At 38.5% G+C, this 26,375-nt stretch overlaps 1 protein-coding gene across 3 annotated transcripts in view; it reads left to right on the forward strand.

Moving 5' to 3' along the window:
- Window positions 1–20,403, forward strand: part of kif26ab (kinesin family member 26Ab) — a 95,728-nt gene extending 75,325 nt beyond the window's left edge. For all 3 annotated transcript variants that reach the window (XM_056245532.1, XM_056245533.1, XM_056245534.1), the window contains 10 exons: window positions 3,850–4,059; window positions 7,295–7,388; window positions 9,095–9,357; window positions 11,777–11,960; window positions 13,195–13,354; window positions 14,052–14,214; window positions 14,693–17,984; window positions 18,495–18,685; window positions 19,805–19,955; window positions 20,089–20,403. In XM_056245532.1, coding sequence (XP_056101507.1) covers window positions 3,850–4,059; window positions 7,295–7,388; window positions 9,095–9,357; window positions 11,777–11,960; window positions 13,195–13,354; window positions 14,052–14,214; window positions 14,693–17,984; window positions 18,495–18,685; window positions 19,805–19,955; window positions 20,089–20,267 — 4,887 coding nt within the window. In that variant the 3' untranslated portion in view covers window positions 20,268–20,403. The remainder of the gene's footprint in view (window positions 1–3,849; window positions 4,060–7,294; window positions 7,389–9,094; window positions 9,358–11,776; window positions 11,961–13,194; window positions 13,355–14,051; window positions 14,215–14,692; window positions 17,985–18,494; window positions 18,686–19,804; window positions 19,956–20,088) is intronic.
- The last annotated feature ends 5,972 nt before the right edge of the window (window positions 20,404–26,375 follow it).

Below are 26,375 nucleotides of genomic sequence, written 5' to 3' on the forward strand. Positions count from 1 at the left end.
AATTTTATATGTAATAAATACATTTTTCAATTGTAGCCTTTTAAAAAAAAGGCATCTGAAATAATAAACTAATGTAGTCTTGTCAAAAATATAGATTTTTCTATATGTACATATCGATACTGAAATATCTGAAAAGCTTCATTTTCCGTTGAATAAATACACGATACAAGCTGCGCTTTCTCTCTCTCTCATCTCTCCGACATCAAGTTGACACACAAACCGGCTCCCCTCACTCGTTTAATTTGCTCCGGTTGAATATTGTTGGTGTTACAGGGCTTGAATTTCGGCGTGGGATTGCGTGTATTACGCATAATTTTACTCATTCCCCCTGATTTTGTGGTCACACCAAAAGTGCGCGCACATAAAACCGCCTCTCGGTACTAAATTGAGTCCATTTTCACTGCTTATTGCACGTAAACAGTCAAATACACACACAATAATGTCCGAATGTTTACACAGTCAGTCATGTTTTATGTGAACGTAAACAGTTGAGAAAGTAAAAGCATGTGTAACAGTATAACGTGTCCATGATGTGAGTCAGGTCTTAACGTGACAGCAGCCTAATATACAGTACCGGCTGCCAAATTATGAGATAATATTAAAAATATCTATATGGCAGTTTTTTCCCCATGGAATCAATGTCAAAATTGTGGCCAGTGAAAATGCTGAGTGGCTAGTAACTTTGGAAAACCAGTAGCCACAATGGCTGGTGAGCAAAAACATCAAAGTCAAGCCCTGTCAATTCTCCTGTCGTACCCAAATAGAACTGGCTATTTTGCTGATGGTGAACAGATTGTGTGTTTGAGATCTCGGATTGGGATCCTGGCCAAGAGTTGCAAGTTGTTCAGCATCCATGCACCAGTCCTCCTCATTGTCCAGAGGGTTTGTCTTTAGCAACATATGACAGTATATATATATATATATATAGTGATGAAGAGGATTTGTTCCAGATTAGATGCCACCTGCTCTGAGAGATGATTGTAGAACAACATGCCAGAAGCTGTAGCCTGCTGAAATGATTGATAAGTACCACTGAGAATGGACTCATTACATCCCAGCCTCACTAATGAGCTTCCTTTTCCTACTACTGCAAACACGCATCCGATGCTGCCTGAATGGACTCCAGTTGTTGGCAGCTTTTGGGAGAACTATAAAAAGCTACAGGCATTAGAATAATGGCCCAGCCGTCTGTGTAACCATTTTGTTTGCACAATGACCAAATTGTCCAGAAGGATGCAAGACATGTGTCGTAATAGCAGTGGCTGTCAAGCTCCAACAAAAAAAAAAGAAAAAAAAAAAATCAATTAAAAAAAAGAAACAGAAGCTGCATAAAAGTGGTTCCATGACTTTTGCACTATATTCCAAGGTTTCAGAAGTCACGCAATAGATTTCTTTGAGAAATAGACAAAGAAATTGCTGAAAATACGTCACCCATAGCTCTCAAATCCCATTCACTGATGCCAAATACCATTGGTCCTCACGCCTCTCAATTGTGACATGCCAGGTTTGAATGGGTGCAGAGAGCAACGGGTGAACTCACCTTCATGTTGTTCTTTTTCTTTTATAAAAGTTTTTTTTTTTTTTTTTGCAGAACACAAAATATAATGTTTTGATTAATGTTAACTCCTTTTGTCTATATAATGAAAGTCAATGGGGTCCAAAACAATATTGGTCCCTACTATATGGACAAAAAAGCAACAACACTGAGAATAAAACTGAAATATCTTCTTCTGCGTTACGCAGAAAAAAAAAGTAATTCAGTTCTATTCATTTTGGAAAAAAATTCTGTTCATCATTCAAGCAGGGAAACCAGAAAAGCTAGGACTGTGGATATACAAACCGTAAACAAATCAACACTTGCTTACCATTTTCACACCCGCTTACCATTTTCACACCCTCACCACAGACAGATTTGATCAAATTCATCACAGATATGATGAAGATGAGAAGAACAATAAGAGTCATCTGTGTTTGCTTACTTTCATCACTTCAGTTTTCCCTTCTTGTGCACTGGTTCACTAAGCTAAACAGCCAGAGTGATCTCTCTCCGTCGGGAGTTTTTATGGCCAAAAAGCCACCGACAGTGGTCCAACCACTGCAGATCACCCTGAACTAGTGTGACATACACTTAATGGCAGCTCGACAACCGCTCACTTGGTGTGTCCCGCCCTTTCGTCTGTTCCTCACATAAAACTACCCTATATGCCTCAAACTGTTCTTTTTAATTGTTCTTTTCCACACAGAATTATAGCAGAGCACAAGTTATTGGTAGATTTTGACACATCAAGTTAATTGCTGTTTGCATTGCCTCAGAAACTTGTGGGACATCATTTCTAGACCAGAGTTTAGGAGGTGTGAAGCCAGCAGCCACGCTAAAGGGATCTCGTCACGTATCAAATTGCCAACAAATGTAAAACTCAACGGTTCAACCCAAGCCCACATTTCTGTGGTGTCTCAGTGGCTGGCCCCATTCGGGGGCCAGTCATATATGGAAGCCTATTTCCAATGTCACGGCCGGCGTAATTCGTTCACCACGTGCACATGTCCATCAGTGTAATCGGCCCCTGTGGAGCGGTGAGGGGGAGTTCGCGCAGGGCCGCCGCTGTGGCGCAGGCATGCCGCTTGGCCCCGGGTGCTGTGGAATAGGATCAGCAGTGCAGACATTGTTTCATAGCACTGGAGCCCGAATGTTGTAATTATATCTCTGCTACAAATCACCCATGGAATACTGTGGCTTTGTGCAGCTCTGGATGCTGTATTAAGGGCATGAAGTTCTCCTACAGTATGTTTGTTTTACTTTACTGAATTTGCTGCAAATGGTTTTAGAGGTGCTCCGTGACGCAATCTTGATAATGTGTAGTATTACTGAAGGCAGTCTATTTGTTAATGGCTGGTTTGTTAGGTTACTCTGTGTGTGGTCAACTGTGATGATACGATAATGATATGATGAAAGTTCCCTCCCTTTTTCAGTTGCGTTTGACTTGAAAAATGAGTTGTTGTTGAAGCAGTAACAGCTACTCCACAGTCCTAAGTGCTAAGGCAATATTTTTTGTGATATCAGAGTTAATGACTTTTTTTTTGTCATGGCCAATTTATTTATTTAAAAAATATTTATGTAGTCATAAGTCATACAGACAATACCTTAAATACACATTCTATGATTAGCAAGTTTTTAATTTCTGAATACAAATTAATAAAAAATATATATATATTAAGTATAAAATGTGAGGATACACTTGATATCATATTGAAGAAATAATCTTATTAGTAGTTAATTTCTTAAAATTCACATAATTTAATTAGATTTTTGTAAAAAAAAAAAATATTTGGAGCAACATTTCCCAAATCAAAGTCATGTGGTGCAACCAATATAATATACACATACTTTCTCAAAAACAATGTTTTTTTTATTAATTCATAATGGTGTTTGAAAAAAAATGTCAGCTTAAAAATATATTAAAAATAAAGGGAAAATATGTTATTGATTTTTACCTGATAGTTACACCCCATGACATTTTGAGAGTCATTAAATTCAAACTTTTCTCGAAAATGGAATAAAGGTAAAAGAAAAAAAAAGAAAAAAAAAAAAAAACTTTTTTAAACCACTATAAATACAAAATGAGTACATTTCTAAGAATGTGGCAGATACATTTTAAAGTTGTTTTTTCCTTGTTTGTTTTTTGGACACTCTTGCTTGTCATTGACCCATCAATCACTTTATGTGCCCTACAATGTTGTATTACAGCGTCATTGCCTTTGTTATAAAACCTGCCTGTTTGGAATTCTCTGCTTCTGCTTATAATTTTATCGTTACTCATTTTGTTTTGTTCCACCATGTACCATTTCCAGGTCAAAGTGATGATGCGAATCTGTCCATCTCTGGGGGTTGTGGATTCATCGGAGTCCATGTCCTTTCTGAAGGTGGACACTCGTAAGAAACAACTGACCCTCTATGATCCTTCAGTCAACACACAGCCCACCTCAGTGCATAGACGAGCAGTGCTGCCCGCCCCAAAGATGTTTGCCTTCGATGCTGTTTTTTCCCAAGATGCCTCTCAAGTAAGAGCTACTGTGAAGATGCTATCATTTAGTCTGCAGTTTTGAAGTGAAAACATTTTGTCAAGAAGATATTTGAGAAGCACACACAGAGACACAGAGACACACACACACATTCTTTGCAGGGCATGGGGCTTAATGCAAAAAGGCCTGTTTTGAGACACCACCGTTCTTCAAAGTATGAGCCCAACAGCTGTTTCTTTAAGTATAGAAAATAGTTTGAATTCCAGACTTGCATATCTAGCAGCTCATTCACAGTTCATTATCTGTTCTCCAAAGCTCCAATGGCATCTATCTTAAGATAAGTGGCTAACAAATGGACACAAATAGGGAAGAGAAACTTCAGGAGACACACAAACTTGAAGATGATTAAGTGTGAACAATTTAGATTTGACATAGAGCTACTTCAAGACTAATAAGGTTGTCATCTTGAAGTACTTATGTAAAGAGCCATGAGAAAAGCCAAATATTCTAAGTTCTGTTTCAAAATGTATCATAAGCAAAGGCAGGAAGAGACATTGTGGTGGCTTCTAAGATACCTTAGACGATCTTAGATTTGTCATTTTTGCCAAATTCTAAAGACCAAAATATACGTACGTTTTGGAACAAACGCTTAGAGTACATGTACATCCGAATTCATAACCATTCAAATATAGTCCCTTTGACAGTGTGTGCGAATACAGTCACTCGACACATGCAAACTGAAGTATAATTTGGGGTTAAGGCATGGACTGCAATGAGTTTAGTAAAAAATGAATCCAAGATGACAGACAACTTAAGAGAAATGTTAATGAACAATACATTTCATTCTATACTGAAAAATAGTAATAAAAAGAAGTTCAACCAAATGAAAGAAATCACAATTTTACCCGATATTTGTATATGCAATGCATTTTTATGTTTAAGTAGAGTGTTTTTAGCTTAGCAACATGCTAACAGCAAACTCTATTAGAATCAATTGTAAGACTACTCTCATCTACACTTCATGTAAGGAGCTTAGTTTATGTGACACCAAGTCATTTCACTCGGCGGCCATCTTTAATACACCTCTCGGGCATGCAAGTGCAGCTCCTATCTCATTGAATGGGTAAACATCAAATTCTCTAAAACTTACTATTACATTTCATATTTGAAATGACCAATGAAATCTGACAACAACAGTCTCATAAATGTTGTTTCCAACGGCTGGATTTTTCAGGCTGGTCCAAGCTAATGCGCATGCGCAGTCCTGAAATGTGCGTCTCAGAACACTGACTGTTTCTATTGACCCCTTTTGCGCCGACGTCACAATTACGTCACAGCGCTAGCTGGAGGCAAAACAAACGGACAACTGGAGGTGGCCAATACAAACCAGCACAGATTCGGCTACATAATAAGGAGCTTAAATTATTATTATTATTACTAAATGTCATCTTGTTGTGTTGTTGGGTGCAAGAATCAATGAAAAATGAATATGCTGTGTCTGGAATTTTTATTTCTAGAAAATATTCACATAATTAAAATTGCACCGTAATGTCACTCTTTACATTGTCGTCTTCTTGGCGCTGGCTAGGCAGAACTTCGGATCGTACACACAAGTCTTGTACATGACAATTCAGCACATAGTTATAGATTTATATGCCCTCAGTTTCTCTTTACGCTCGGTTTCTCTATCGGATAGGTGTAGAAGTCAGGCCACTCAACCAGAGGGAGCGTTAACGTTAATCCTGTCAGATCGTCCATCCATTGATTGAGTGAGCGTGTAGGCTACGGGTCGGCAAATCTGGTTCCGTCCGTTTAAATTAACTTTTGCAAATAACAATCGCGGTCCTGGACACTGAGTGACCTTGCACATTAAGATAAAATTGGATTTTCTCCAGTCATTGTAAAAAAAACAAGCTAACAAAACTTGCAAATTAACGTTAGTGAATCAGCCAGAGGGATCGTTCTGCCTCCACCTAAGCTCCGCCCACAAAAAATGTCACCATGTTTACCAACTGAAAAGGGGTCTATAGAAACTTATTTTCTAAATGTATTTATTTTATTCGACATGGAACCTGAGTTTCTAACGGCAGCTGCAGTGACGCGATGACTTCACCAATCTGTGATTGGCTCTTTTTTTAGAAGGCGGGACATATTCCACCATTTCACGTTACACTTCACTTTCTTCCATTCATAAATAATAGGAGTGAACTGTCTTTCTGTATATAAAGTCTTTGGTGGTACTCAAAGTTGCTGCCTATGAAAATGTTTCCAAATCATTCATTTTTGAGGTTCTGTTTCAGTTTGCATGCTTCTGAGCAGTTCCCTATGTAGACCCAGGACAGAAAAGCAATTCACTGGGTTTAGGAACTGAACTGTGATATACTCAGATTTTTAGCAAAGGCAAGATGTAGACACCAGCCCATCGATTATGAGTTCCTTTACTCAGGGCCAGCAGAAAGCTTTTAGATCTCAGTACCAGCCCAGTGAAGTCGTGTAACTGTAAATCCTCCAAATCTAGTATGTGTGTGTGTGTGTGTGGTTTAGTGAGAGCATGGGGACATATTTCTTAGCAAAGCACTGAGCTGTTGTTCTGTCTTTTGTGAGAATGCGTGTATGTGTGTGTGTTATGATGTATGGGAGGAAATTGCTGCAGTCCCAAATTGTCTCCAGGGACTTGGGCTAGTGGAACAGATTGTAGCGTTATGGCCGCACAGTGCAGCCAGTGTAAAGCCCCACATGTCTGATGAATCTGTGATGAGGAGCTGCCTCGTTGATGCTTTCTGTGGTTTTCTTTTGCTAGTGAAAAAAATCAATGATCTCCGGATCAAAGAAAAGATTAGGTACTTTCTTCTCTGCCAAAAAAAGGTTTGGTTACATTTCACAGCTCAATGAATGTTAAAAACCATTCGAACATTGAGTATTAAGACTACAATGTGCACTGTTGATTAAATGAACAGTTCTTAAGACACAGTCTTAACATAGTGGCTAAGTTTATGCGACTGATCCCCAGGTCTAAAATTAATACTGACCAAGCAAGCAATTTAACTTTGGTCAGTAAATAAAACCAGTTGGCTGGTAACTTGCATTATTGGAAACTGCAGTATCGTACATGTTTTACATTGATCTAGGATGTCTACATGGTTTTCATCTATACCACCACAAAATGTTGGACCCTGTTGACTTTATTCATAGCTGACTTGCTAAATAATGATGCCATGTGTTAACTGATAAGAATACCAGATCTGAGTGTTAAGTGTTCAACTGTTTCCCACAGGCTGAAGTTTGCTCAGGGACTGTGGCTGAAGTTATTCAATCAGTGGTCAACGGAGCTGATGGGTGTATTTTCTGCTTCGGTCATGTCAAAGTCGGTAAGTTATTCTTAATGTTTGGAATTTAACTGAATATGACAGCCACTGATCTTGCACTTCACAGATTGCAAGACACTTAGGGCCAGATTTACCAAAAAGGCAAATTAGCGTGAGAGCGCAATTCCAAAAAAGCGCAGATGGGAGTGGAAAGTTCTGTGTGTGATACTGACAACGCACAAATTAAAGAACACAGACACAGCCAATTAATTTCCATAATGACCAGTGCAATCTATCAAGAGCAGTGCAAATTAGCTATTATGTTTTTTTTTGGTGATAAATAATGGCGCAAATACCAGTAAATTGACGAGCGCAAACCTTAGTAAATCACCTTGCATGATTAATTTAAATATTCTCCTCCGATAATTTAGAGATTCTCCTCCTGTCCACACCTTTTCAGCGCTAGTTTTTCACTGCGTGTCTTTAGTAAATCCTGAAAGTAGTTTTTTAACGCCAAAAGAGGGTTTGTGCTGGAGCAAGCTGATAGTAAATCTGGCCCTTATATATCTAATATAAAGACTGAAGATCAAAAAAGTTTTCTTTTCAGAAATGGAAAGTGTGGGGCATTCAAGTCTGTGTGTGTGTGTGTGTGTGTCTGTATGAAAGGCCCGAGGCCAGAGAGTGTAATTAAAAGCTGACTAATCGACCCTCACAGTAGACTGTACTATTGCCAATTATGCTTGTAAGACATTTCAATGGCTTCCTCCATTATTTACTACATGTGGTCTCAGTGCTTAAGCATTATTTATGACTCTTTTAAAGCAGGACTGTCCATATGGAACAGTATTCATCTCTATTTTTTTATGTATATAAATTATGCTCTAAACCATGGTGTTTTTTAAGGCAATGCTTTTCATTTTTGTTATACTCTCTTCACATCCTGATAGCAATCAATAATAGAAGTGTAATACAATTTTTAATACAATTTTGAAAAATGTACATATATCTTCTGTGGAAGTCCAGGACCAAAAAATGTTCGGTCCGAATGCAATGATACGATGTCAGCCTCCGAGCACCACCATTGTGATGAAAGAAAAACAAACAGTATCTTTGAAAGAATAAAATTACACTCCAAACCAGATGCGATTAAGTAAGATTCAGTAATTTATTGACACTTAATGCAAAAATTGCCCAGCATTTTTGCATTCAGTGTCGACAAATTACTGAATGCAATGCAGTCACAGCCAATCATGTTTGATGACTATGTGGAGCTTGATTTTGGACCAATTCGATTTTTGGGTAGTTCCAACCAGCATGACGCAGCAGAAATAGAAACCAAGCAGTTGACAAAACGCAGTGTTATGTATCACATTCGCAATTGGTGTAAGATTTGTTGAGGCCAGGTTTGATTTTATTTGATTTAATGAGAATAACAATTATAATAAAGTGTCTGTAAGAGTACAGCAAAAACGAATTCATGCATTTACTAATTCAGACTCATCAGATTCTATTCAAGTACTAAGAATGTGTTATGAAATCAGTGGTAGAAATACCTGTACTTGAAACAGCTCATTGAGTGGCCATCATCATCTTGGCAGAATCAACAGCTCTCTCTCTCTCTCTCTCTCTCTCTCTCTCTCTCTCTCTCTCTCTCTCTCTCTCTCTCTCTCTCTCTCTCTCTCTCTCTCTCTCTCTCTCTCTCTCTCTCTCTCTCTCTCTCTCTCTCTCTCTCTCTCTCTCTCTCTCTCTCTCTCTCTCTCTCACACCAGGCAAGACATACACCATGATTGGCACAGACAGCTCCATGCAGGGCCTTGGCATTGCGCCCTGTGCCATCTCCTGGCTGTTCAAGCTCATCAACGAGCGCAAGGAGAAGACGGGCACGCGATTCTCGGTACGGGTGTCAGCCGTGGAAATCTATGGCAAGGACGAGAGCCTGCAGGACCTGCTTTCTGATGTCCCCACGGGCAGTCTGCAGGACGGCCAGTCGCCTGGGGTCTACCTGCGTGAGGACCCCATCTGTGGCACACAGGTCAGTAACTTGATGTCAGCTTTAGCTGCTTGTTCCTGATGAAGCACTCCCAGTCTTGCTTGTTATGTATTAACATACAGTAAGTGAAAATAAACAGTTGTTGCCAATTTGTTGCCGATAAAGGCTTTTCAGTGATCGAAGGTAACATGTGGAGGGCAGGGAGGGAAATGGCAATTATACTGCCAATATATACACAATACAAATAAATGAAAGCAAATGTTAGGAGACAAAAACAACAACACAAAATAAAATTTAAAAAAAAAACAGCAAAAATTGTTGATTATCCATTGACAAGGCTGTAAGTTTGGAAATGACAAAATGGACAAAATGGTTTCTGGCAGTTATTATTATACTGTAAAAATGTATTGAACATTTTATATTTTTATATAGTGTTTTTTGGTCAATTTTGTAAATTTTTGTTTTTGTTATATATTTTAATATTTTAAATGTGTGTATTAGTAATGTAATAATGTTTTAATATTTATTATACTATAAAATTGTATTTGAAGAATCTCTCTCTCTCTCTCTCTCTCTGTCTAAATAGATAATTTTAATGCATTCTTGCTAAATAAGTTTTAATTTCTGTAATTTACTGGCACCATTCTCTTGAACAGTATATTTTGTACTGTAAAAATACATACAATACAAATAAACAATAAATAAATAAATAACATTTATAAAATATATTATATAATTATTATATTATAATAGAATATTTTATAATTATCTAAAATTGTACTATATAAATATATTTTTTATATTATATATATTATAATATATATATATATATATATATATATATATATATATTATTTTTTTTATATATATATATATTTTTTTTTTTATATATATTATCATTTCACAGTATAAAACAAAATATATTCAACATGCTTGTTTCAGGACAGTAAGATTTTGTTTTAAAAGAAATTAATAATTTTATTCAGTAAGTATGCAATTAAATTAACATATATTTAAAAAATAAATTTACGAGACAGTAGAGAGTCTATTTTTGGAGAGAGAGAGTGGGGAATGAGATCATTGTATCATATTTGTTCTGTCAGTTGAGTAGTTTTCATAGGTTTTCACTGCACCTCACATAACAGTAGAAGTTATTACAGAATATTCTTATTTTAGAATAAGAATATTCTTATCTGATTTTAATCACAAAATCTCAAATTAAAGTCCAGGTGTTGTGGTGGTGTTTTTTAGTCAGTGCACCATCAGGATCCATCTGGGTGAGCTGCTGCTCTGTTTCACCCTCCCCCCTCTTACCTTCCACTGGAAGGTGGTAAATATCAGGAGGGGGTAGGTAGTGTTTGGGGGTAGGTAAGAGGGTAGTTAAAAGCCCTGCCAGGTGTTGGCATCAGATGTTGTTTTTTTGGGGGTCCATATGAAGCAGCACATCAAAGACTGCCTAGAGGCCTGTGAAGTTCAAATCTGGGGAGTGGGCCTATACGCCCATCACTTCTCCCAGCATTCTCTTCTCTTTTTAGTTTTAGAGCGGCTCGTTGGCCACAGGCGGTTGGCGAGCACTGCTGGAAACTGCCCGCTATTTTTCTAAAGGAACCTGCTTTTGATGGCTGCTTTTTGAAATATACAACTGATTAAGTCAGTGTTTTGTCACAATGAAGATATTTAAGCATAGCAGGAAAACCAAGGAAGAATGTCCAGTTGTCCAGAATTCAGCCTAATTGCTTGTTTCCTTGAAGAAGACCATAAATATGCCCAACACATGTTTCATCTTATTTTTTCCATCAGACTTTCCGCAAGATCAGAGATGCTGCCCTCTGCCCTCTTTATCCACCACTCTCTCTCATCAGTAATCCTACTCCCTCTATGGGTGTGTTAGTTTCTCTGATTGCCCCAGAGACTCTATTTAATTGCCTAGAACTATGTAAAGAGGCTCAGTTATCTTGGTCTCCTTCTTCGTCAACTCCAACTAGGGATGAGCCATATGACAATAGACTGAAAAATAGTACAGTTTGAAATTTACACTTTAAGATTAAATCTGACCTTTAAAAATGACTTTAATGGTTTATGTAGTCATAATAACACCTGTTACTGTAATTTTTAGTGTGATCACATGATCACACTTTTTAGTTAAAAAAAATGCTGTAAATTACTGTAATAATTACTGCGAGCCGTGTTAGAAATCAGGAATGGTGAGAGAACATTGTGATTGGTATGTTTTTCGTCTTCAAACCAAACTTGGTGTCTACAGCTGACAAAATTTAAATCCAGCCTGGCTACCGCGCTTCCCAGGATGTTTAAATGGGAGAGCAGGCGGTCTTTTGTGGCTGTTCGAACGCATTCGACCACATGAATGCGTTTTCAACTACATCTGGAAGTGGTCAAAAGTGGACAGAATAAATCCCACACTTACTCACACATAGACTTCAACATGCTTTTCATCTTTCAGCTCCAGAACCAGAGTGAATTAAGGGCTCCCACTGCAGAGAAGGCCGCCCTGTTTCTTGACGCCGCCATCGCAGCACGGAGCACTAACCGGCCGGATGCAGATGAGGAAGACCGGCGCAACTCGCACATGCTGTTCACCTTACACATCTATCAGTACCGCATGGAGAAGAGCGGCAAGGGTGGAAGTAAGTCTTGTGTTTGCACGGTGTGAAATGATACTGCTACTTTTGAAGCCTCTGCATGTTCTAAATCGATCATACTCAGTCTAGTCTAATTTCTTCTCCTCTTCCTCATTTACCCAGTGAAAGGAAAAATGCATCTCAAGCTTATTAATGTAATAGCTGTGATTACAGGCCAAATCAGAGAGTTACCAGAATCCCTTCAATTTATTCCCTCGCTCCATCATGGTAGGAGGGAAATCAATCATGTCTGCTTTGACCACTTCATTAAACTTTAATGGGAATTTTAACAGAGAGTAATAATTCATGAGCAGCTAACAGCTGTAATCATAGTAGAGGTACCTGTCACTACGCCATCACGGTGCTAATTTGCATAGGTAAATACAGTGTTGGTCACTATCTTTTAACAGTGGAATTGCCATGGAAGCATCTTTGAATGGCTTTATCAAGTCTTCTGATTTTAAAAGCTGATTTTAAAATTGCAAAGGGTAGACAAAAACGGCTAGGAATGGAGGAAATAGGTTCCTCCTGCTATTCACAAACGTAATAATATAGTGTTTCAAGGTCTAACATTTCTCTATAACATCTTGTGTAATAACAGTGTATTGTCATTTTACCCTTTGTCATTCTGTATTCTGTGTTGTTTGTTCTGCCATTGTGTATGAACAATGTCTGTTATTCTTACTAGTAGTTATTTGCTAGACATAGCTGAGGATATAATCATCGGAACAGTTCCTCATCTGTAAAGCACCCAGATGTGCATGCATTTAACCTTTTGTAACTCCAAGTGTATATCAACGGTCTGTTAAATTCATAGGGCAAAGAATGAGTAGACAGCACATCACAGACTCACATGTGTATTTATGTCTCATGTTGTGCATAGTATGAATATAGGTGTTTATCTAGGCCAGGTTGATCTGTCTTTGAATCATGGTGGGCTGCGCAACTTACTCATGAATAAATCACACACAGTCTTGTCAGCCGCAGGTCTTCTCTGGGGGTGTTTATTAATATGTCTGTGCATTTACCACTCCTCACTCTGCCCGACACTACCCCAGTGTGGGAGTGTCATCAGCGTGGTATAACCACACTGGCAGCATCTCAAACTGTCAGTGATATCAGTAATGAGTGGGGTTGACAGTGTATTTTTATCTTCCATTAGAAGGATGGCTAAGCTGGTATTTTTACCGAATGAGATATTACCTCTCATTTTCTCTCTCTCTTTTTTTTCCTCCTCCAGTGTCGGGTGGTAGGAGCAGATTGCATCTGATTGACTTGGGAAGCTGCGAGAAGGTGCTTTGTAAGAGTAGGGACGCAGGAGGAGGTCTGTGTCTGTCTCTCACTGCTTTGGGAAATGTCATACTGGCTTTGGCCAACGGAGCCAAACACGTTCCATACAGGTAAGAAAATGTAAATAAGATATTGAAATGGGTCCTGTTGCTTAAAATGTGTAGATATGGTGCTAGCATCTTTAGTATCATTTTTTTTCTACTAGTAATCAGTATTGACAAATCGACTAGCATAACTGCCAAGTGGAATATTGCATAAAATATAAGGTATTTTTTATAATGTCAAATACATCACTTATGCAGGTATGGCCATTAGCAGAATGTTCATGATAATTCTGAATATGTGCTTGGATCTGTCACGTTTAAATAGAATATGTAATGCTGAAGCATTTGAGCACATAATGAAAGATGCCAGCAACAAGCTTGAACCTGTGATCTTTGTGTTGACAGGTTTATTGTCTGACTGATGCACTGCTGTTTATCTGTATTTTGCTGAGATCATAGATGATGAGCTCATAGATCATGCATCTCTTTTTGAAATAAAAACTGATATCTTTTCAGGATCACATGTACCTTATTTCTCGCCTTTCTAAAACCTATGCACATTTAGAAGAATTGCAATATAGACATTTTTGTAGCTTTTTGATTAATATCATTGGCAGAAGAGTTTAGTGAACCTTTCGATGGCTCTGCACTTTTAGAGAACATTTAACGGCCAGGCTCCTTCAGTATTTGAGTAAACAGCTCACTTTCTGCTGACAATCTATCAACCTGTGTTTATGCTGACAATGAAAATGTATTTTTCTAGGGATAGCAAGCTCACAATGTTACTGCGAGATTCCTTGGGGAACATCAACTGTAGGACAACCATGATTGCTCACATCTCTGACTCCCCTGCCAATTATGCTGAGTCTCTTACCACCATTCAGCTGGCCTCCCGAATCCATCGTATGAGGAAAAAGAAATCCAAGGTAACTTTTTAGAACTAGAATTCAAGAATACTCGTAATAATAATTGTATGTTCTACTTAGAAGATTTCAATCCGATTAAAATTTTATATATGTTTTATACCAAACAAAATAAACTTTTTAGAGATAACAACATAGAAATATGTTTAGTGAATATTAACAGCAACAGTGATTAAGATTATAATTGAGTATCATAAGTTTCATTGTTATGGGACATAGAAAAATTCACATGATGTATTGACCTTGAGGTAGTCCTGCAACAGCTAAATGGTTTTGAAAACTGTTTACTATATAATTAAGCAGTTATATTGTTGTCTTGGGATTTGTATAGCACTTGCCCTAGCACAGTCAATGCATCAGCTGCTTAGACATAACAAAATGTGTTTGTGCATAAGTTTTGAAAAGGTTACAACAATAACATTACATCAGAGTTCCAGAGTTATTTTTGTTTAAATATTTTTTTGGTGTTGTCTTTGTCAAGTATGCATCAAGTTCTTCTGGAGGGGAGAGTTCCTGTGATGAGGGAAGGATCCGTCGACCACCACATTTGCGTCCCTTCCATCCCCGGACTGTGGCCCTTGACCCAGATCTACCATCATTCCTCAGTGATCCTGACTATTCTTCAAGCAGCGAGCAATCATGCGACACTGTAATTTATGTTGGCCCTGGTGGTGCTTCCATCTCTGATCGAGAACTTAGTGACAATGAAGGACCCCCTGCCTTTGTTCCTATCATCCCTTCTCTTAACCGTAAGCAACGAGGGAAAGAAGGGCCAGTTGACCATGATCACTTCAAATGTAACACCTTTGCTGAGCTTCAGGAGCGATTAGAATGTATTGATGGTAGTGAGGAACCTACAGCCTTTGTTGGTGAATCTGGAGAAAATTCTGAAAGCCCTAAAATGGACCGTAGTGCAACCAAGTTGAAAGAAGGCTCTAGTTGCATTTCAGTTTCTCCCAAGACTCCTACCAAAGCACTCTCGTCAACACAGGACAGCATATCCCAAAAGTCAATTTATGTGGCCAATAAACTGCCCAGCAGTCCAAAACACAAATTAGAACATCCCAAATTGGAAAGTGCCCAATCAGACAAAGATCTCAGAGACATGTCTGAGAGTGTGTGTAGGACAAGTGCAGATGGTGAAAAGGTGCAAATGGATTCTGGATCCCTATGTACAAAAGGAAAACCAATAGTATCCCAAAACTCAGAGCCTGTGGTTAGGGAAAAGGTTTTTTTCAATAAAAAGTTACCCAAGCCTGCTCCCCCGCCGCCACAACAAAGAGACTATGGCAAACTCAATAGTGAGACTGAAGAAAAGTCTGCCACAAGGATACCACCAATTGGGATGAGCCATCAAAAAAGAGGTGATTCAAATGGGAACTCACCTGTCAAAGTCCATCATCTTAATCCCAGGACTGGGGAAATGAGGTCCAATCTTAGGGAGAGGTGCATGGAGAAGGACATATTGAGGACAACTGTAACCCTCAAACAGCCAGTGGAGCTAAACGGAGAGGATGAGCTTGTATTCACTCTTGTGGAAGAGTTATCAATTGGTAGCATTGTGGACAATGGGAGGCCCTCAAGTATTGTGAGTTTCAATAGTGATTGCTCATTACAGGCCCTTGCCTCAGGGTCACGACCAGTAAGCATCATTAGTAGCATCAATGATGAGTTTGATGCCTATACATGCAATGTTGGTACCTCTGAGGCAAACATTAAAATGGTGGCTCCATTACAGGATAAAACATTTGCTTCGCTTGGCAGTCGTGGTTCTTCTATCACTTCATGGCTCAGTGAAGTAAGTGTCTGTACTCTGGAGAGTGAAGGTGCCCAATCAGCAGATGTATTTCTCCCTCAAGGTACTCATACTGGTCTAGACAGCAGTTTCTACCTTGATTCTCTAAGCATGTTCCAAAGCAGCCCTCAAAAGCAACCCAAGAACTCTTTGAATGATAGTGGCTGTAGCTTCTCAGATTTGGACAGCGACAGTGCTGTATCAAGCAAACTTTCACTTAGCAACTGCCCATCTTCTCCAGAGGCCCCACAACTATCTGCCAAAAATTTGCCAAAACTTGCAAAGGCAAATACCATTCATTTAGCTGATCCCAAGTCCTTTCAAGAATCTCAAGTTGTCCAGTGTAGTCTTTCCAGGAAATTAAAACCTACCTCATCTATAGCCCATAGTAGCAGTATCAGTGGAACCAGCTCCAGTAGCAACTGGAGACGTGAGCCACCTAGGCAAGACTGCATCCCAGATGCATGGCACCGAGTAGATAGCCCATTAGAGTCTTCTTTAACTTCTCATTCAAGTTCTTCGTCCAGACTGGTAAAAAGTGGAATTCCTGCAAGAAAAGCAGGTACAAGCAGCAGTGTACCTCGAATGCCCAAAACACTGGGGTCAAACCCATCCCAAAGGGTGGTGGACGGATGTGAAAAAACCAGCAACAACAGGAAAATGGAGTCCCCAAGCAGGATGCCACAGCTCAGACGAGGTGCAACAACGCTTGGAATAGTTCCGGTCATCCATCCGTCCATTGATGTCAAGCTTGCGCAAGATATTGTTTCCTCAACAAGCAATTTGAAGTTCTCCTCATTAGGAAAAAGTGGAAAAGCAAGCAAGCAAGAGGAGAGTATGTCAAAACCTGGAAATGTATCACCACCTCCACCTCCAGTTCGCAAATCCAGTTTGGATCAAAAGAATCGAATCCTGTTTCCCTCAAGTGCCTTAAAGTCTGCTTATGATGCAGGAAGGTCTTTAGCACCAAGGGCCACAGGTTTAGAGGATGACATTGATATTTGCTCTAGGGTTGATTCAAATAGTTTAAGAGCATCTAACTTAAAGGCAGAACATAGTTTGATAAAAGCAACCTCCAGTCTCAAATCTAGAGGAGCTAGAAGTGATACAGGACAGCTTTATGGAAGCCAGATATCTCTAGACAGATGTGACAGTTTATCATCTTTGGGGTCTAAACCTGCTCTTAGTCGAGAGAACAGTGGTGCTAGTCTCAATAGCAAGTCAAGCAAGTCTGTCAGTAGGTTTGGATCACCTGTTTCCACCTCTTCCCCAATTGCTACCTCTCCTCCTTCTTGTATAAACCCAGTAAGCACTGTAAAAAATGGAATCGTCAAAGGCAGCCTTAATGCGAGACCAATACCTGCTAATACCAACAAAGCTCGTACATTATCTGCAAACAACTCCAAAGCCCTTAGCTCATCCACTAAGTCTCTTGTGGCACCTGCAACAAGGAATGCCAACCTTCCACCTTCAGGAAAGACTGCGTTACCTCGAGCAACAGTAGGATGCAATGGTAAATCCACAAGAGGAACTATCATGGGTACCAAGCAAGCAATGAGGGCAGCAAACAGTCGTGTTAGTGAGTTGGCATTGGCCAACACTTCTGGGAAACAAACAAGGGGCTCAGGTGATTCAGACAGTGGCAATGATAGTGGAGTGAACCTTAACGATGACAAGCATACCCCAATCCCCATTCTTCCATCTCCATATAGTAAGATCACAGCCCCAAGAAGACCTCAGCGCTACAGCAGTGGGCATGGAAGTGATAACAGTAGTGTGTTAAGTGGGGAGTTGCCTCCTGCTATGGGACGAACTGCACTTTTCTACCATAGTGGAGGGAGCAGTGGATATGAAAGCATGATCCGTGACAGTGAAGCTACTGGTAGTGCTTCTTCAGCCCATGACTCTATGAGTGAAAGTGGGATGTCCTCCTCTGGTCGCACAAGGATCTCCAAAGCACCCAAGAAGAGGTCAAATGGTGAGTAGCAACTGTTGTTTTCTATGCAGACATCAAGCATTTGATAAGGTTATATTGCTTTTGTACTTTTTATATATGCCTGTCATGAATTGCTCTATACTGAAGTCCACACAACTCTTTCTGAGAGCTAATCTGGCTATGAAACAGTGACATTTTATTACAGTTTTATTGTATAAATACGTGCCTATTTAAGACAGTTAATTCTAACATCTGCTCATCACATGCAGTTTGGTAGGTTTGAATGTCCATCCAGACTGCATCATCATACGCATACAAATAACTATTAGTATTAGTATTCCTCAGTATATTTGTAAAGCTCTGGTATACAATCTTTACTTTATTTCTTTATGTATTTCATGTAGACACAGCTTGCTTAATTTTTTTTCCCCCATCCATCTTTTTAACTTCTCTTTTTTTTCTCCTTTAGTTTTGCAATGATTCTGTGTACCAATTACATTTGAACTTTTCTGTTTTCACATACTGTATTTACTTTGTTTCTTCATGGATCAGGCCTCCAGAGACGGCGCCTCATCCCAGCTCCCTTACCGGACGCATCTTCCCTGGGGAAGTCTGGGACCACGGGCCAGTGGGTGGACCTTCCCCCTATGACCGGACCATTGAAAGAGCCTTTTGAGATCAAAGTGTATGAAATTGATGACGTGGAGCGGCTTCAGCGTCGAAGACAGGAGAAGACAGATGAGGTTAGAATGGGATTTCTGGGTGTGTTTTTTTTAGAAACTGAGATCTGGTGAGATCCAGTTAAGTGCATTTATATTTAACTTTAGACTTTTCTTATGGGAATGTAAAATATGTGAGATATGTGTTTACATCTTAAAGTGAAAAGTTAAAATGTAAATTGATTAATTAATATGTATTATAAGTTTGCACAGTGCATAACAGAGATGTCCGATACCAATTTTTTCTCGCAAGTAGCTTCCCAAAGATTGCTTTGATCTAGGTTGGGTTAGATTGTCTAATCTAAAGAGCAATATTTTTAGGTCAGCAATATGCTTTATGTATCATATTCAAACTCTATACATCGAATGAAGATTTTGGCTCTTTGCTTCTTATTAAAAGTATAATGATAATGTTGGGGTATAACCCTCTCTATGTATGCTTGTAGAAGATTGCATCTGAAAAGGAAAGACTTTTTTGGTTACATTTGAAACACTGGAGGGATGAAAAGCAGTTAACTATCAGGAATTAATTCGTTTGGGGGTAAAACTGCAGGAGAGAAATTCTGTAGTAAAATAATCTGTTATCGTTTCTATCATTAAATCAGCAGGGTGAAGTTATCAAATAGATTTAAGAAGATGATCCTCAATTTGTCTGTCAGTGTTTCTAAGGCCAGTTGGTATTGCAATGGAATCATGTGCCTGGGTATTGTAGCATTATTGGATAATAGGGGTGCATGTATGTTGTTTATCTCCACTTACATCCTTTTCCTCTTTGTTACAACAGTCAATTCAGGATGTTGTGAAGGTATATTCAATAATTGGTATAAATGTTGCTCGATTGTATAAGTGAACCAGACTGTAACGGGAGAAAGCTTATTCTTCCATTACAATGCCTGAAATATATCACAGTATTATTATAGTTCTGTATCCTATGGTTCTTTTGTGCTGCAAATGTCATGGAAAGGTTAAAGCAATTTAAGGAATCAGCATTGTACTTTTTTTCTTCTTCTAATGAATCCTGACAACACAGTGAAATGCGGTCTCACTCGATAAGCCCAAAATGATTCTACCTCATTCTTACAGTCAAAAAAGTATGTGGCATGGAACTGTAATTTAACCATTATGCCCAACTTCTGTCCACAGGGCCTGATGTATTTTAACACTAAATTGAAGGTTCTTGAGAAACGACAGCTGCAAATCAGAGATCTCACAGCCAAGCATAAGACTCTGAAAGAAGAGTTGGAGGACACCAAGTCTAGACTAATGATGGATTCCAGCAAGTGGATAGGAGAGTGTAAGTATTATATCTTTACACTAATTTGGACACACTAACTTGTGACTTGTGCTTCTAGTAGACAAAGGTGAAAGTTCATGCTAAATACTTCCAGTCCATTTCATGACATAACTGTGTTTGGTTTGTTTCACAGTTGAGGTGGATGAGGATTTGGATCAGGAGTCGCAGGAGTACTTCGAGGCATTGGAGCAGGCTACGGCTGAACTGGAATACTGCGTCAACCTATGCAAGTCTCGCGTCATGATGGTGACCTGCTTCGATATTCGAGTAGCATCTGACGTGCAGGAAGGACCGCGAGAAGTCGAGGTTTAAGAACGTGATGTGGTGATCGATGGAAAACGAGAAAGAGATGGAGGAAGACAGGACCCTGGATGTCTGAAAGGAAGGATAATGAAATGTAGCAGCCGGTCCAGTGATTCCGAGAAACTCATGGATCAAAGGAATACCTTCATAACTAAATTCTGCATGAAGTATGAACTTATTATCTTCTGGAGAAGACAAAACTGTTCTGGTTGTATGCAGTGCCTCATAACAAACATGGAATAGACTTGCTCAAAACGAAAGCCAACAAGCTTTGATGCGTTTGACGCATTTCCTTACCCAAAGGAAAAAGAAGAATCATTCTCACTTACCGAAGAGTTATTCAACCACACCACAAAGTGCCTTTTTCATATGACTGTTTTGTACATTTGTTGTCAATCATTATTTTTTATACTGGTGCTAGTGCTATGACCAGCATACTCAAACCGAACCATTTTTTTTTTTTTTATTGCATTGTATAGTGTATTTATATGAACTTACGGTGTGTGAAATATTATTTTGGGTGCAAAAGGAGAGCAATAAGCTGAACTTCCATGCTTTGCCTTTGCCTCCTGAACTATCACCTCTGTCAGCATATTGTTATTAAACCTTTTGAGCCTTATGTTGTATTTGTAGTTACTGTCGGAGTGTTTTTCTATCTTTCAAAGGTCTTTTTAAGGAACACAGTATCACTCAGCAATTGACAGTCATATGTGATGCAAGCCAGGTTTCATTTAAGTGTTTGGTTTGGTTTCCTTGGCTCCAAACCTTTCAAACTGTACTGATAATGGATGCATATGCACCTTTAACATATTTATTTCCCAGAGAATCCTATAGGTGATTTGAATTGGTACTACGTTTCCGTTGAATGTACATTAAAGCATTTTAATGAACAGCACAAAAATTCCCAAGAATTGAAATCTTTAGCATTGTTATTGGTTCTTATCACATAAATACATGCAAGTCAGTGTCATTGTTAAGCCTGCGATGGATGCGTGCGTGTTCCTAGAGAGGTGCAATCTATTAAAATGCAGATTGGCCTCTTGTTCTTGTTTACTTTAAATAGACACTTTGGCAAAGGGCATTCATTAGTGTAACCTCACATGTCTAGCTCAGCCTTTCTCAGTAGACACACTGTGTGCTGCATTAAAAGAGCTGTGGTTGTGATTAAAGAGGGGTGAGGTGACATTTGTGCGGTACAGGAAGGACTCTTTTTCCATAACTTTTCAGATAACAGCATCCTAAAAGTAACCATAAAAATATCTGATGAGATTTTAAACACTGTGGCCCGCTCAATGGCATATTGGATGCTATTTGATGCAAATTGGATGCTAAAATACACCTTTTTTATAGACTAAGGGAACGTTGATGCTGTCATACAAATATTGACTTGCAGTCCATGTCTTCAAACATTAATAAAGTCCAGTTCATGATGCATTGCAGTTTTTTTTAACTACACTGTGGATGGATATCCAAGCCTTAGACCTATGCATCCATGTAATCATGGTCTTGAACAAACAACCTCAGCAACTGCAACATTAAGCATTTAGCACAAATGACTGTCTCAATGGCTAGCCTTCACAAGATCTATTATCAATATTTTTAGCGCTCATTGTGCTGTTTAATAACTGCTGTAAAAGACCACCTGCATTTCTCTGATGTCAAAGACGCCATTACAGAACTTTGCTGGTAAAAGTGATTCAGTGTTTTGTAGCTGCCAGAATGACTTTCCTGTTACTTGTCTATCAAAGGCCACGAATGACCTTTAGATCTCATTTGACATTTAAGAAAATCAAAACCTTTTCTTGGATTTATTTACCTTTATAAACACTCTCAGGCCCTTTTTCAAGATGCTGCGTGAGATTTGTATTTTTTTCTAGAGTTTATCCTTCATCTTTGAATTTTGTATTGATTATGCTGGCATTCACTACACTTTATGAACATGGGTTTAAAAGACACCAAACTGGAACTTTTTTTTTTTAATGACAGCTGACAATGTATGTTGCATCATGTTTCATATCAAATCATATTTTCTAACTTTTTGTTTGTTTGTTTTGTAAAGAATTTTCTGACCCTCTGTATAAATGTATTATATGGCAGCTTGGGATAACACTGTTTTTCTTGTGAATAAAAATGTCCTTCTTATTTGTCTTTGTCTGTCCATTTCTTTGAAACATTTCTATGTGTCTGGAATATTTACTTCATCATTAAGATGTTTCTTTTTTAGTGTTTCACAAGTAAAAACTTGATTACAGTCTCAATTATTAGATTTTATGAAGAAAATGTTAAAGTTCTGTTATAAATTACGCACCCTCATGTCATGTAAGACTTTTGTTCATCTTCGAAACACAAATGAAGATATTTTTATATGATGAACAGACTGAATTTAGGCTTTTATTCACATACAAACATTCATCAAATCCTTTGAGTATATAAAATATATAAATATAAAATACTGATATAATACTGAAATATTTTATTATATTTTTGCAGTCTTTTTCTTCAAGTCCATTGCTTAGCTAAAGGTCGGCAATCTAGTCAGTCATTGGACAAAATATTGTGGCACATTGCAAAGCAGCATGACTGTTACACTCAAAGACTGTCTGAATGTATTTAATTATCAGATCAACAATGCATCCCTCACGGTTTCTTTGCAAATAAAGAACACTTGTGTTATGTTTACATCTATATTATTATGAAATGCCTTTCAAATATGGTAAATGTCAAGGACAAACCTATGGCTAAACTAAACTATTATATATCTGCCAGAAGTTGTTTAGTTCTGTTTCTAAGTATTGAGCCTTATTAAATCGTAAATAGTCTGTTGAGTATTAATACACACAAAGCTGAAATCCAATGCCGAGCTGCTATTAAAAACACACTGGAATTCTAGTTTATAAATCAATCACCCCAGTTTCGTTTACCCATCTTGGTAAACACAGCGAGACACAGAACTATATAAAGAATGAGGGACATGTCAGCAGTCCACAGGTGTTGGAGATAAATATATAGAAAGTGATGAGCTGTGTCTGCAAACCAGCACAGCACAGATTCACACAAAAACACATGCACATGCGTTCAACATGGTGCTGTCACCTCGTCACCTGCTCTGATTTCCACACACGCATACTCTATTTGATTGGGCGTACACACAAACGCACGTCCATGGGAGTGCGAAAAGCACAGCTCTTGCAATTTATCAACCTAACAATCTAAGATAACAATTTGTTTTTCCTCTACAAAGAGGTTGTGTATGGTTCAGGTATTTTTCAATTCACATTGCCCATGCAAAAGACACAAGGCCATCATTTAAAAATGCAGGTCTTTAACCTAGCCGCACAGCATGCTAATGCTAGCAGGTTACATTGTACATATGTTGACATCTCCCTGGGCCCATAATTCCCTCACCCTTTCTGTCTTCATTCCACTGAAAGCAGCAGTAATGATTTGGCTATTGTGTTGGAGCAGCTGGTGGTCACTGTATCACTAATCAAATCTGTAGCCTTTAGCCTAGCGAGCCCTGAGTGCTTTTTGACGGCAGGAAAGAGCTCCAAATCACTCCAATGACAATGATTAAAATGTACACACAATTTATTCAGAGACACTGATGTGTATTTTTGTGTCAGTTATTGCTGGTATAATCACCATAACTGGGAGTGACTATAGGGCTATATTTTCTGGGCATGTTACCACAGGATTTTTTTGATACATTAAAGCTTATGTCTCATCTGTTCAAAATCAATTTAAAGGGATAGTTTACTTACAATGTCATCATGCAGGCCTACATTATTCTCAACTTCATGTCGTTCCAAACACGAATACTTACATTTTCCAGATAGTTTGGAATATAGTGCAAGTTGAATGAACTTGTTTTTAAAGTGTGTTTTTGTCCTGACTGAATGATATATTTGTGTTAAAGGGATAGTTCACCCAAAAATGAACATTTTGTCATCATGAACCTATGAGTTTCTTTCTTCTGTTGAACACAAAGATATTTTGAAGAATGTTGGTAAGCAGACAGTTGACGGTAGGGTTGCCATCCGTCCCGGTTTTCCCGGGATTGTTCTCTTTTTTGATGTCCTTCAAAGCTGGAAACGCCCCTGGTTGACCCCTCCCCCTCAAAGTGTCCCGGTTTTTCACAAATCAAAGGTGGCAACCCTAGTTGACGGCACCCATTGACTTCCATAGTGGGGGAAAAAATTCTATGGAAGTCAGTGGCTACTGTAAACTGCTGGTTTCCAACATTCTTCAAAATATCTTCTTTTGTGTTCAACAGAAGAAAGAAACTCATACAGGTTTGTAATAACTTGAGGGTTAGTAAGCAATGACAAAATGTTCATTTTTGGGTGAACTATCCCTTTAAGATTCTTAAAAATTGAGAGTGCGTAAATGACCACATTTTAATTTGGGGCTTAATCAATTTCAATTCTATGTGAAACAGAAGTTGTGACCTACAGTTACTTAATTTCAATATTGTGAATTATTTTCAAGTGAAACTTAAACTGAATGAGTGGGTTTAGCGCTCCTTGCCATCTCTAGATCACAGCAGACTGACGGTTGGAAGGAAGTGGTTAAGGATGTTCTGTCAAACTGACGTCTTCAGGGAAGGAACGCCAAGAGGAATACAATTTTCAGATTTTGACAAAAGATTACGTAGACAAACAATGTGGATTAACTTAGTTACCCAGATTAATTGACTGTGAACGAAGTAAAAAGGGGCATATTTTGATTTCATGGAGACTTAAAATTCAGGGGCCGTTTACACAACACTGTTTTCCCCCCAAAAAACGGAAAACTTTTTATGTGTTTTGGTCGTTCATTTACACGACAACAGCGTTTTGGGGGGCCTAAAAAAGTGTACTTTTGAAAACGGTCCCATTATCGTCTCTGTAAATGCGAATTTATGAAACCGGTGACGTCATACGCATGCGTAGGCCTATAAGTGTTCAGTATATCTAGGCGCGGATTGTTTCTTTACAAAGTGACATCTCCAACTACTGGCCTGACATGAAAAATACAGCGTGTTTAGTCGTTTTTGGCGATTTGTGTTTATGGGGATCATTTTGACAACGTTGTTGTCTGTATACGAAAAATGCAAATGAATAACGTTTCTGCTTATAGTAAATCACAGTCGTGTAAACGTACCCTTAAATGTCATATTTTGAGTCAACAATTTTTTTGATCATATTATTGTGATATAATGATAAACTTGGATTATTACATTCATATGTCAAAACATATAATCTTGGGCTGATTTTAAACCAGATATCTTTACTCTAAAACGAAACATTTCATGTGGCATTTTTTCTCATGTGATTATTAAAACTTAAATTATGTTATTATTAGCTTATGTAAAAGTACAGCTATGCAAAATATAGAAAGTATTTGTGTACTGTTGGGAATGGGATTTGATGCAAAAGTCTAAAAGTTGACAGCCACTATCATGAATATAAGAGATGTACAGTAGATGCTGAAAAACTGTGCCTGCAAACCTACCCTAGTGTGTAGGCTATGTGAACACAATATTTCCTTGTTTTTTACTGCATTTTCAGCAGGTACTAGATGATAGTACCCTCTAGATAGTAGAAATCATATTTGTCACATTCATGTCATATTTCCTGTTGAGTTTATATCTATTCATGCTCATGCATTATTAACTTATCTAGCAAACTTCTCTGGTGCCTGTGTGTGTCTTACCACTTCAAATTCTCAAACCCTTCCAGCTCTCACTAAGGGATCTCAGCTTTTAGAAAGAGCCACAGCTCCTGAACCCCACCCATCAGAAAAGGACCCGTTATTACTGAGACATTCTGAATTTGCTGTAGGGAGATGTGCTACACTGCTGAGTCTACAGTTTTAAAGGGCCATTTTGACCCTGATGCTGAAATGAGAACATTTGGACGCTCCTGCAGGGGATAAAACGTGACGGCAATGCAATGAGGAGGAGTTCAGGGAAAAGTCAGGAGGAACCACAGCAGTCAAAGACAATTCAAGATATATTCAATTGAGTTTGAAGTGTGAAATACATTTTTTAAAAACAATTTTCACTCTGAAATTGCTATTAAATTTCACAAACAATTACAAAGTAATGGCAAGTACTGGGGGGGGTGTAAAGGGTAC

This window comes from Rhinichthys klamathensis, unplaced genomic scaffold (genome assembly GCF_029890125.1).
Source record: "Rhinichthys klamathensis goyatoka isolate OS25496 unplaced genomic scaffold, OSU_Roscu_1.1 h1tg000032l_1, whole genome shotgun sequence".
NCBI classification, from domain to species: Eukaryota; Metazoa; Chordata; class Actinopteri; order Cypriniformes; family Leuciscidae; genus Rhinichthys; species Rhinichthys klamathensis.